General features: G+C 39.2%; 1 protein-coding gene across 2 annotated transcripts; it reads right to left on the bottom strand.

The window, feature by feature from the left end:
• LOC126921320 (actin-binding Rho-activating protein-like) lies at nucleotides 1-4,187 on the bottom strand. Of its 2 annotated transcripts, none has more exons than XM_050732816.1 (4): nucleotides 3,978-4,187; nucleotides 1,167-1,297; nucleotides 812-1,061; nucleotides 1-386 (listed from the first exon to the last, which is right to left on the bottom strand). In XM_050732816.1, exons 1-4 carry the CDS (start codon nucleotides 3,993-3,995, stop codon nucleotides 279-281), a joined length of 507 nt encoding a protein of 168 aa, XP_050588773.1. In that variant the 5' UTR covers nucleotides 3,996-4,187; the 3' UTR covers nucleotides 1-278. The 2 variants fall into 2 exon arrangements, with proteins under 2 accessions (XP_050588773.1, XP_050588774.1); XM_050732817.1 differs by lacking the exon at nucleotides 3,978-4,187 and adding an exon at nucleotides 2,445-2,715.
• Between the last annotated feature and the right edge of the window lie 9,056 nt (nucleotides 4,188-13,243).

The following is a 13,243-nucleotide window of genomic DNA, read 5'->3' on the forward strand; positions in this document are numbered from 1 at the left end:
TTTGCTAGAAAAGAATCTTTATTCCTAATAATTCTATGGAAATATCACATTGCACATATTTGTCCTTCATCGACCTACATCATCATCTCATTCTTCAACTTCAACCACTCGTTCGTCTCACGTACACTTCGAATAAAAATTACAAACTATACAATGGCCGTTCGCGTTGCTTCAACAACGGCTGTGTCGTAAATAAATACAGGATAACGTTGGGTAACACAGGGTTGCAGCAGAGACTCTTCACCATGGAATTATTCGCCGAACGACGAACACGATTGTTAGCTTATGGGCGTCTCCTGTGCAATTTCTTTTAGCCGTTGTTTGAACATTTCCCGGATTTCGTTGATGGGCTTCACCAGGTAGATGGGTACGTCGTCGTCTCGTCTCTGTAATAAGTTGATGGCGATCGATCAAGATGAAAAATCGAGCGCAATATGTTTCGAGTACAATGTCTTAATCTCGATTTACGAGGCCACTTTATCGGCCAAGCTTCCTCATTAATTTTAGTACAATTTGTTAATCCGTTCCCAAGTTTCGTCGCGCGTGATCCTAAGGTTTCGTGAATCATTCGTTTGCGAAAGATATTCTGATTGCCCAACACGAGGAACGTAGTTGCAAAACCATAAAGAATATTTTTTAAAAATAGAGAAATATACATTGAAAAAAAAAAAAAAAGAAAGAAGAGAAAGGAGAAGTATTTTCAAAGGATAGAAAAATTTGAAAGACGTCGAGTTGTGTCTACTGGTAATTTAAAACGACTGTAGCTGCACTCTAATTTCCAAGGAGAATATAATTATTAATAACGTGATACCTGAAACAGTACTTCTCCTTCAAAGTCCACGAGCTTCTGTTTCCTGGCTCTCAGCAGTAGTCCTACGCATTTGTCGCTGATGTGGGTGTAAATGTTGAATAGGTCGCCAAACGTGATTGCGATGATTTCTGGTCGATCGCGACACGGCGTGCCCTCTTGATGAATAATCTCGCAAAGTTCGAGCACCTCTTTGAGGATGTGCGCCGTGGCTTTGCGACCGCGAATATCTGTCAAGGAGCCAGCTTCCGGTCTGAAGTTCAATCAAGCATTTCGTTAAACACTATACTTACGAAGACTAACGATCAGTCGCTCAAGTGCAGGAAGAATTTTGGTCTAAAAAGTGACGCTGGCTCACCTGCCGTATTCTTCTTTCGAGAATTTCCTTTTTTCGATATTTGTGCCAGATGTGAAGGGATTCTTGCTCTGCTTGTCTTTGTGCTTGTTCGCGTACTGGTCGAACATCGCTACTTTGTCGCTGAACGATTCCTGAAAAGAAGAAACAGCTATTGAATTCTTAGGTTCTTAAGCACAAGTGTATTCTTTAATTGTGCTGCGAAATTGATTCCACGTGTTCTCTCTATCACGAGCATCTTTACGCAGAACAGTTGCAATTAAAAATATTTCGTCCTCAGATTTCCATCACCTCGCGAACAATTATCGCAGCTACGACGTTCGAATTCGCTGCATCAACGAGACAAAATTAGATCGCAGCGAATGTCACGGAGAAGAAAAATGAGAGTTGGTTTGACATATCGATAAGACATCGAACGAAATATTCGGAGCAAGAAAAGTACCTTTCCAATGAAAAAATTGTAGAACGCGCAACGTTCGAAGCGACCGGGAATATTCGCAAGAAGACTACAGCATGGTCGAGCGAGAACTGACGCGGTGCTAGAAGCAACAGCGGGGCTTCTAATGCTCGAGTAATCCAGCTGAGAAAGTATTCACGTAATCGTGAAAGCAGCTTGAAAATATATCGATCTAGCGCGTATTTACGACCATTCGGTGTAACAATTGAATTTCCAACATTTTTTTCTTCTTTAACCGAAGAAATCATCGAGATTAAGGCCACGTCGGAGATATTTTGTATCACTTTCACTTGGAAACGTCCTTTCGACAAGCAAACGAAAAATTATTCAGACAAATTTTTCAATCCAAAGATTCTCTCAATCTGAGCCTGTCAACCGGATGATTTCTCGCGCAGAAATTGCAAATTATCGCGATTTGAATTATTAGGTTGTCCCAAAAGTTGCTTTCGTTTTATAAGCAAGTGGTGAATGTATGCACAACATTTTTTGTCTTATATTATTTTATTGAATTACGTTTGTTCCATTTTATTCTATTACTACAAAATGGATCATACGTAAATCCATAAAATAATATAAAATAAAAAGTAAAATAAAATAAAATAAAAATATTGTGCATCTATTATTTCACTTATGAAACGAAAGAAACTTTTCGGACGACCTGATACATTGCTTTAGCTTCCTTTCCATGTAAATGTGACATTCGATAATTAAAGCGAGGCATCGAAACAATTTTATTTCAAAAGGTTGGAATGATCGATAAAAACCGATCGTCTTGTTCTACCAGTTTCGTTCGCGAACACTGTTAACAGGTGAGCATCACTTACTTCATCGGAGTCACTCATCGTGCAAGATTCTAACGTTCGTAAGAAGTTTGCGGTTTCGAATAAATTTTGAAGTTTCTATCGCTGGTGCACGGAGGAGACTGAGGATTCTAGGCAAGTATTAGGAAGATGACAGTGCTACGGTACGTCTAATCAACGACGTTGGATGATGGCCAGTTTCGACCATTTAAAGAGCGATCCTGACCATATAAGACACCTGGCTGGCACCTCGACAAATCGTTGCCGATGTATACAGTCAACGGCCGAATTAATTTTCCGAATCGAAAGAAATGACCACAGTCTTGCGTGGAACGAGGAGTCAGGATCTCGAATAAATATTAGGATTACTGTCTCGCACGTGATTACGATTTCCTGCGGTTCATAATTTAGGAATATTAATTACGTCCATTCTATATATCGCACGTAATAATCGCGTATTTTATATATTACTATAGGAGCTACTATTAGCAAAGATCCTTCGTTCCTACGAGATTCCGATCACCACTCTACAAGAATTTATTTTGTCGTAATTTGTACTAGGAGCTATTTATAACGTTAGTGTGAAAATAGAAAACTTGCAGAATTTTGCTAATAATATTCTTCCTTTAGTGGAAAAAGATAGAGATTAATGGCGACGTTCGTTTTCAAGGAAACTTTCTTTCTGATATGTACGAAATGATAACAAAATTTTACTGCGCGAAAATCGCGGTCGTACAGAATACGAAAGAATAGAAGAAAATATATAGGTACTTGCTAATCGTGTGCAAAGACAAGCGTAAGAGAACTAAGGAAGGAACGTATATTCAAATGATCGAAAAATCTAAATGCACGGAAGGTAAACTCTGTGCAGGCGCAATGGCGCGCTCGGTTCGGTAGAATAGGTCCACCCTGACCAGACGCAAGTTCACTGTCAAGGCTGGCCAAAACTACTAGGTCGCTCCACGAGTAATGTAGATTCTGCGACGCTTGATTTTCAAATTATGAAATTCATCACGACAGGCATTTTACGCACTCAGAATAGAAAACTTAATAGAAAAATAAAAAGCAATATGGATAATGAGAAAAGACGTCAGTGTCATATAATCCATTGCAGAATCGAGAAGAATTATTCGTTACTTATCAGAGCAGAATGGAGTTAATTATTAGAAAGAAACTAAGAAATATTAATGCAATATAATCGGACGAAGATATAATTGGTTAATTAACAAAGAATAGCTATTTATTCTCATCTGACATACGGTAAAAAGGAAATACATTATATGCGCCAAAGAACCTGCATTATCTATGGAGTGTAAACGAAGGAAACTATAACTGGTTAATTACCAACAGATAATTAGTTACCTTCAGATGCAGACACGAGTTACGCTTCTGCATCGTGCATAATCAACTAGACCAATTAAAAGTACAGTCTCTCAAAGGATAGATACGTTTGAAAAATCCTGTATTACATATACAAATATCTAAGAAGAGTCACACTCTGTTTCATGCATAACCAACCGAACCAATTAAAAATACAATCTCTCGGATGATACTCACTAGCATTACCGAAGACATCGTTTCGCCGTGAACTGTGAAATTCGATGAAACGAACTAGACGACGAAACGAAATAAAGAACTAGAAGAGGAATAAGGAACTGGACTATCCGTAATACTGTTTGGTGCTGATTCGTACGTTTCGCGATGAAGATATTCTCGCGAGGTCTGCTAGTCTCTGGTCACTTGTGTGCGAATGCAGCATCGCGACGCCTCGCGTCTTTTTATAAGATACCAGCTACGTCAAAAGGCTCCCACCAAGAAATTCCAACTGCCGAAATATTTGCCGCGTTTCCGAGCCAATTCCACGGGAATTCGCGCCGTGTCAGCCGACACCAACACCGGAAATGATAATTCTTCGGCATTGGGACGCGCGCCGCATCCACCCCTTTATCTTGGCTTGGTCCGTTCATCAAAACCACGGCTATTCCAATCAGAAGATCGTACATCTTTGTCGAGATTTACGTTTCTACTTTATTAAACATCCGTAACGCCATGCCACTTGCAGTTCATATTTTCGTCGTAACGTTTCTATTCTATTCCGATACATTTCAAAAATGTCTTTTATGCCGCTATCGTGGTATTCGTGGCGCCACTGTATTTCGTCGACTTACGACACGGATTGATGGAATTTGCGGCAATAAGAAAGCAGCTGCCATATTAAAATTGTATTTATCGGAAGAGAAAGGAAAATACAAGTTTCATATCGAAATTGTGCAGAATTTTATTACCACGAATACCAGTTGACGATGAATTTACCGAATTTTTCGAAAGACCATTTGAATTGAAGCGATTTTCGGCTGGCTTTTATTCGTTTGCTCAAATTACACAAAATCGGAAAGCGGAGTGGCCAGTTCATCGCAGCGGACTCTTCGGTTGTGAGTTCGATTGGAATCGTTTTCGAAACGGATTTCCGATAAAAGAAAGCGACGTTTCCCCGATTCCACGTGTTTTCTACGTTTGCAAATTCTTCGCGGACGATTACAACGACGAGGACTCTGTCAAATTTTGATAAATCAAAGAGAAGCGACGATGGACGATCGAAGATAACGCACCTTGAAGAACATCTCGAACCTTAAATTAATTATCGATATAAATCGCGGCGAGGTGATCGAGAATAAGATCGAGGGCGTTCCAAACGCATCGCCAGGAATTAATCGCAATTTGAATATCGTCGCGCGTTTCGTACGTTCGGCTCCATGTTGTGATATTTCATTTGAAATTCCTGTCATGTATCCGCCATATTTTATTAATAGCAAATAGCGGATTCGCGGGGGGTACGCGGTTTCATTTGAAGATACGTTGATTCCTGGAATGTCGGCTTTCAAGGAAACGCGGCACACGTATAAAAGTGAAAATACGCGAACGTAGAATCGAACGTTCGTTTGGACCGATGCGTGCGAATGATACGCGTTCCGTGCTAATTTTAAATGCCGGCATTTTCCAATGAAATTCCAGTCCATACACATGGCCATCGTTTTCAGCATGCGCCGACTAAATTAAACGTTGGATAGACAATTCGGTTAACATGGAAATCGATGAATGAATTTGTTCGTCACAGACTTTGTTGTTTCATTTATTTATCGATTTCTTCTTACTGCTAGTGAAGATTGCTCGCTAGTCTTTACGCGTTACGATATTAGTATTCATTATCTAGTATTGGAGTGGTAGTATTGTCTAGTATTGTAAACGAAAAGTTTCTTTCGTTTCATAGATGAACAACAATTTCTGTTTTATATTATTTTATTGAATTAGGTATCATCCATTTCGTTCTATCTCTATTATCATGTTCGTGCATAATTGTATAAATTAATATAAAATAAAAGACGTTGTGCGTCTATTATTTCCTTATAAAACGAAAGAAACTTTTCGGACAACCTAATATTAAATAGTACAATTAAATTGGTTTATGGTGTTCATGGTGTTACCCTCTTTACGTTAGTCGTTGCTCGTTGCTTGCTGTTTACCTCTTATTGCTATTTTTTGTTTATTGCCTTTTATCTTTACTTCGTTAATTGTTACTTATCACCTATAATTTAATTCTTGCTATTGAATAATATTGAAGTAATTACCTCAAGAAAAACTCTACATCTTTATTTATGTATATCCGTGACCTGGAGACTGTTATTACGCAGAAATATTCTAAATAAGGAACGGTGCATATTATTGTAGCTTTGAGTATACATTATATTTTGGGTTGCAAGGTCTAGGAACTAATAATCAGATTTCTATTTATGTTCCCTGTAGCCTCTAGCCAAAGCTATAAGCTCAACTTTTTTGGTAATGTCCTTTTGCTATAAATAAATGAACGTGCTCCCTATCATTCCATTGTCTAGTAACACTAAGAGACTAAGGATCTGAATCAGCATACTTATACCTTTAATTATTTCAATATACTTTTCTATTACAAATTCATCCACTCGTTCTTCAATCGGTCAACCTCAACCTCAACAAATAATTACTACGTATTATCGATTATTTATTTATTGTTGAAGTGGTCACCACTTTTAGGAAAACTCTACATCTGATCTTTCTAGTTTTCTCAAGCACCGAAGCCATCGACAGCGTATAGACAATAGACTGGGACGAAGGCAAACCATAGACAAGTAGACAGGCGACGATGGCTTGGGGCTTTCAGTTATAGGGTAACACTGGTAGCGTGCGGATCGGAACCAGTTCAAATTATATTCCTACTTGTACTTACACTTCTGTATTAACACGTTGACTGCCACGCGTGTTTTCAAAGAAATCTCCGTCAGGCCACGCGTGCAGCAGTACCAAGCGTTCTCTGCTAGGTGCTCCCATCGATATTTTAGTAATGCGAGTCGCTCATGTGGTGATCTCAAGACCGATCTTTCGTTTCTTTTGTTCGCAACATTGAAACCACTAGCTGTTGTCGAATATAATGAAGGAAAGTGTGGTATAGATTATTCCGACCAAATGGTTTTTTATGAGGAAGAATATAAATATTAGGATATTTAGACAATTATCAGTTGGAAAATTATTAGGATTGTCTGAAAATACAAAAGATCCTTGTCTTCGACGGAGTCGGCATAATATCGCCGTTCGGAAAAATGATTCCGGAAGAAGCATTAGACGCGCATGCAAACTATGTTATGCGAATGAAAGACGTCGAACGGGTCGAACAAAGGCACAAAAGAATTGGAAGAAAACAACAACTTATTGTCCAAATTGTCCCGACCAACCTCAGTTATGTATAGAATGCTTTAAAATTTTACATTCTAAATAATTTTTTGATAAACCATGTTCGTATTACTTTTATAACAATTCAACAGTTTTATTATTATGGAATATCTTTTCAAATACCTACGACGATCCTTCGCAAGTAGTTAAATAAGCGACACCCGACGACGGGTGTCGTGGCAGTCAACGTGTTAAAATATGTTTTCTACTTTGCAATTTATCCACGCGTTCCTCTGTTCGTACATCTAATAACCTCGACATTCATTACCTAATTACCGCTTTCTATAGATTGCCATATATCTAATTATTATTATTAAACAACACCGTCACATTATTTAGTCTACCACTCGTTATTTCTATCCAATACTATAATAGTACCTCTGTGGGCCAAAATTAACATCATCGATATCGTTGTCGAATAATAATTTGCTTGTTTTAGTGACATTTTCCAGTCTGTCGTTAGTCATCGACGTATCAACCATGTAAAAATAAAATTCTCCAATTTGCATCAAAATTTCTTGCATCGAACAGAACACGTAACGCGTATCTCCTTCACGTGTCATCGACGGATTCCAAGTTTCCCCTTGGCATGAACACAATGCTTCAGAAACATCGAGCCTCTCCACCAATTTCAAAATCGAGATATCGATAAAATTTCTAGCCGAGTTTCTGATTTATGATCAGCCATAGGGCGTTCGTCTGTCCGTTTCAGCTCGCATATCGCCATCTCGTCAGTGACAAACAGTTTCTGTCGTGTTAAGTTAATTTAAGACGTTCTAGCGACGACGCGAGATTCTGCTCGTTACAAGAGACGAGTACCCATACTCGTTCCGCTTCTCGTTTTGGCACCGATTTCGCGTCCAATATTCGCTAGATTGTCACGCGAACGTCACATGGACAGGCTCAATTTCGAGCACTTCCGTTCCGGAGTAATAATAATTGGAACGATGACGGCGTCGACAAGAACTGTTCCTCTGAAAGGGGTGTTCTGAATTAGAATGTTCTGAAACAGCGTTTCTTTGTGATTTTTTTTTTTAGAAGGGAAAGAAAGAAATAAAGTTATTGAATTTTGAGATATGGTTTTATATGTATTTAAGGAATACAAAAGAATTTTTTTTAAGTAAAAAACAAAAATTATGACAGATTTCTAAGCCTATTTCATGGGCTGAAATCTTCAATCGGCGGGAAAGATCCACCTCGTAATTCTTATATTGAAATAAAAAACCATAAGAGGATTAAATTATTATATATTTTTCTTCTGGGTGAACTAAAAAAGTTCGCCAAAAAGTTTATTCAAATAATTGTTATAGTACCTTAAAGTTTATATTTCTTTTTAAAACAACACATTTCTGTCTAAAGTAAATGGTTCCTTGTTGGTTTTACGCAAAAACGTTTTAATCGAACCAGGTTGCATTTTATTGGGCTGTCAGACGCACGCAATTTTATTTCATATTATCTTACATTTTCTGGGAAATTAAGGCGATCGAATCTTTCCAATGACATCGTACGTATTTTATAATATTACTCGATCCAACTGGGTATTCTCTACGATAAAATACATTTAAGAAATACATATACATGTTACAATATTTCGTGTTAAAAGTAGAAGAAAGTATTATTCCAGTGATAGCGACAAACTATTGGTTCGACAGGTATTTCTATCTTAAAGACAAGGAAAGAGGCGAAGCGGTATTTTTGAGTTCACGTTGTCTTCGTCTTTCGTACGTTGAATTTGACAACTGAGTAATCGCGGTAGACGAACGGTGATAAAATGAAGGAGATAAAACAGTCGTTTCGTTACAACTTAATTCTATGTTATAACTTTTCTATGTCTACAGCCTTTTCAAAGATATCGCGACAGCTAACTGGTTAACAGTTTGTACTTCGCAATTATCGAAACTCTTTATCAAAAGAACGCGTGGGTAATCTCCGACTATAAAACGAATTAATGCGATTGTCGTCCCGAGAAGAAATGACTGGGCTACAAAACGCTTGGTCGATGAGGCGACCTTTTTCGTCATCGTTTTGCTATACTTTCGTATTTACTTTCGTATTTTAATAGTTCAGCGCAGCGTGTCCCCTTCGAACGTCTTCGAAGACTATAAATACACGGACAGATAGACACGGCCAGAGTCAGTCGTTGATACCTAGAAATATTTTCTTAGAAAATGTCCACCGTAACCGAAGCAACCCCAACGCGAAGGTTCTTCACTGACCTACGCAACAGATCACGCCCGTTCATTCAACGTGAATCACAGGTTCGAATTCTAAATACGCGGCCCACGTTCGCTGATGCGATACTATTGAAAAACCGAGAATTCTGACGCATCGCAGGTAAATTTAGTGCAACGTCCTCGATCGAAGGCGGAGGGGGCGGTGCGAGCGTACGCGAGCGATCCGTGTCGTTGCTAGCCGACTCGTAGCTTGTGTTTGTAGCTCGTCGTTATAAACGTTACCGGTGACGTCGTCGTTCATTGATCACATCCAACCACGTACAAACGTATCTAAATCGTCGTCGTTGTTTCTTCGACGCCGGAGCTGATTCCTTTTACGGTTTCGCGGATCGCACATCGGTCAGTTGGAACTCGCGAGCGACGTTACGCTAAAAGAAGAATGAGCGGGACGTCGCTCGGAACCGTGCGACCTTCGACTTTTGCGTTCTGTCGGCGAATCTCACGCTGTGTGTTTGGAATATCGGGTCGTTCGACGGATTCGTAGGGAAGTTGCGATTGGAGGATCGTTAAATTTTCACTGAAATCTATTTTGAATTGCTGGAACTTAACGAGAAGAAGAATGACGGTTTACTTGGGTTCGTTTTAAAGAGCAAAGAGTGTGCTTGCGCAGCTTCGAACTTAATTTTCCGGTTATAGCTTCGATACCGCGGGGGCACAGTTTTCGACTGCAAACGGCGAGAAAATATCGTAACTCGATTGTTTAATATCTTTGTCTCGTTGTCTTAATTGTTGATTGTCCTTGTAAAGGGGAGACATTTCTTTGGGAAAAGAAATTCTTGCAGACTGCGTAGAATCGCCTGGATTTCTAAATTTCGAGAAGAACAGCGACTTTAGTTTCGTACTTCGTTTGAAGAGATCTTTGAAGAAATTAGGTTCGTGGAGGCGACGGTGGAAACTTGGCCGTTTAAAACGAGTGCGGATAGGCCGTGGCACGATTTTCTTCGCGAGATTACGACGAGTTGAATATGGACGATCGTCCGGTGAAAATTCAACGATCCTTCAATTTTGTTGCTGCGAAGCGTAGGATTGAAATTTCATCGAATGGAATGCGCAGAGATAATATTTATCGGGTAGCTTCAACGTAAAATTCTTAGAATTGGCATGGAAATAACGCGATTCGCTAGTACGTACACGCGATACCATTGCGTGGTTTTGATTATCAATGACGATTCATCGAACAAATCGCGGGATGTTTACGACGAAGGTTTGCTGTTAAGAACTTGTTCATGTCGACGCAGTAAAAATATTTGTTAGCACGTCAGAAAATATTTGGATCAAAAGTTATGAATAAATTTTGTTTTGCTTATACGTCGACCTCGATCTTGCAGGCAGATTCTCCTACTCGACGAATTAAAATACCGTTTAATCCTCGCATCTCGCATTTCCTCTTCCACATATTATATTCTGCATTGACATTCTATGTTGAGGTTATTCGATGTATAAAGAGAGACAACGCGAGGATAAATTGTAAGGTAGAAAATATACAGGGTGGTTGGTAACTGGTGGTACAAGCGGAAAGGGGGTGATTCTACGCGAAAAAAGAAGTCGAAAATATAGAATAAAAATTTTTCGTTTGAGGCTTTGTTTTCGAGAAAATCCACTTTGAATTTTCGATCGGTACGCGTGCACTTTATCGCGTCTCGTTATAACGGATCTCACTGTGGATCGTTGTCTCGATGGATATTATCGCAGTTTAAGTTTGTTTTTGCCGTAACGGAAAATTAGGAATACAGAATGAAACAATAACTAAGATTATACCGCAAAGAAAGGTTTCTTGCACTTATGTCAGGATGTTCCAAAACGTCCTCTAGTATTTGCTCTTCAACATTTACACTAACGCGTCGTCGACGACCACCATGTCGTCTAAGTATATTTAATAGAGAAGCGAAGTTACAAGTATGAATACAATTTGACACAGCAGTGTTACCCTATAACTGAACTCCCCGAAGCCAATGTCACAGAGATCAGGTGATGCACCGAGGGCAAGATTGCATCCAGATGTCTACGCATCCTTACTGCGTACCCTTAATAGGCTTAAGGATTGTTCCAAGGACGATCCATAAACCAATAACACTTACAAGGCGAATAAACCAAAAGTTTATGTTTATCGTGGGTCCTTGTCCCACTTCGGTGCTTGAGAAAACTAAAAAGACCAGATATAGAGTTTACTTAAGAAGCGATGACCACTTCAACATTCTCAATTAACATCTCAAATCCAATATTTTCCAATCTGTACGTACCGCTAACGCGTCGCTCACATTCCGTATATCGCAACGTATTAATAGGTGAAAGTATTGTATTATAGTATCGTGGACGAGGGGCTTAGGAGGTGTTAGGCGAATTATAAACAAGCGATTGCTGAACACGAGGCTAAGACAAAAGTCAAGGGGTTGCTAAGGGACATAAACGAATTAACATTCATTGTGAGTTGAGAAGTCGCAGACCGCGTTGGATCCATGGTGACGAGAGTTGCAAATTAATTATCTATTTGTCTTAATTATAATACATTATTGGGATCAGTTCGCGTCAAGCAACCATCGTTTCCTGTTTAATCCATTTATTGTAAATAAATTAATTACAGTGAAGATCCTACATATTTTCGCCACTTTGCCTATAAATTAATTCGTAATTAACGGTCTTGTCGGTCTACGAATGTTCGAGCCAAGCACTGGTTCTAATTTTCTTGGTTAATTGTACGGCATAAATATTTCAGCAGTTTATAAAAGATTAGAAACGATTTAGTTGAACCGAGGCGATGCAGCGTGTCGGACATATGGTGGACGCTTTCACTTGGACTCAGACTTATTCTCCGAACAAATTTCAAGAAAGTTAGTATCGGGGATCTAGGTATTAAATATTTAGACGTCTGATATTTGTAATTCTAATTTTTCCATTGAATATAACGCAGATAAGATTGTTTCGTACTTGATATATAGACACAGGATTTATGCGATGGTCTGAGTCTGATTTATGCCAGATAATTCCACTTTCTGCGCACGGATTTGCACGTACGTTTGGATAAGATACAATTATGAGACAGGTGCTTCGTTACAACTGGGTGACGAAACTTGCGTCTACGTATGTACGTGCATACGTTGCGTCTCGTAGATACACTGTGGAGATCTCAGAAAGATATTTATACAGCTTCGAATATATTAGGTTGTCCGGAAAGCGTCTTTATTTCGCAAACGTGTTTTTTACAACGATGCCCAAGTCCGCGAAATGTCGCGGTGTTTATCTCAACGGAAGAAAATGGATCGTACGTAGTTCGACAAAATAATATAAAACAACAAACGTCTATTATTTCCCCATAGAACGAAAGAAACTTTTCGGACAACCTAATAATAACGTTACACGTGATGTGTATCGATGAATTAAATATATTTCGACACTTTCTATTTCCGCTTTCCTACGGCGCTTCGCTTTTACGTTTTGCGCCTTCTATTTAATTGGAATCGCCTTAAAATGAAACTTAGAAAATTACAAGCGCGTGCGATCTGTCGTTGACGCGTCATTTGGAATTACTTTGACAAAGGTAGACACGTGTGTCTGACAGAGCACTGGAATTATCTACGCGAACACCTTACACACGATAGTGTCACGTAAGAAGACACAAGAAATCACTAAATTAACTGACCACTGGTGACCTCCTCGCGTCGTAGTTCGAACGTTTCGTAAGTTCAAGCATTCGCACTTTTAAATATGACAGTAACATTTAGTGCACGGCTCCAACAGAGTAACGATTCAGAGTGTTATAACAGAGTGTGTACGGTTGAGAATCTTGCAACAGAGTGCGTCGAGTGGTGATTTTGGGTAGGTTTGGGACCCCTG

This window comes from Bombus affinis, chromosome 10, assembly GCF_024516045.1.
Source record: "Bombus affinis isolate iyBomAffi1 chromosome 10, iyBomAffi1.2, whole genome shotgun sequence".
NCBI lineage: Eukaryota > Metazoa > Arthropoda > Insecta > Hymenoptera > Apidae > Bombus > Bombus affinis.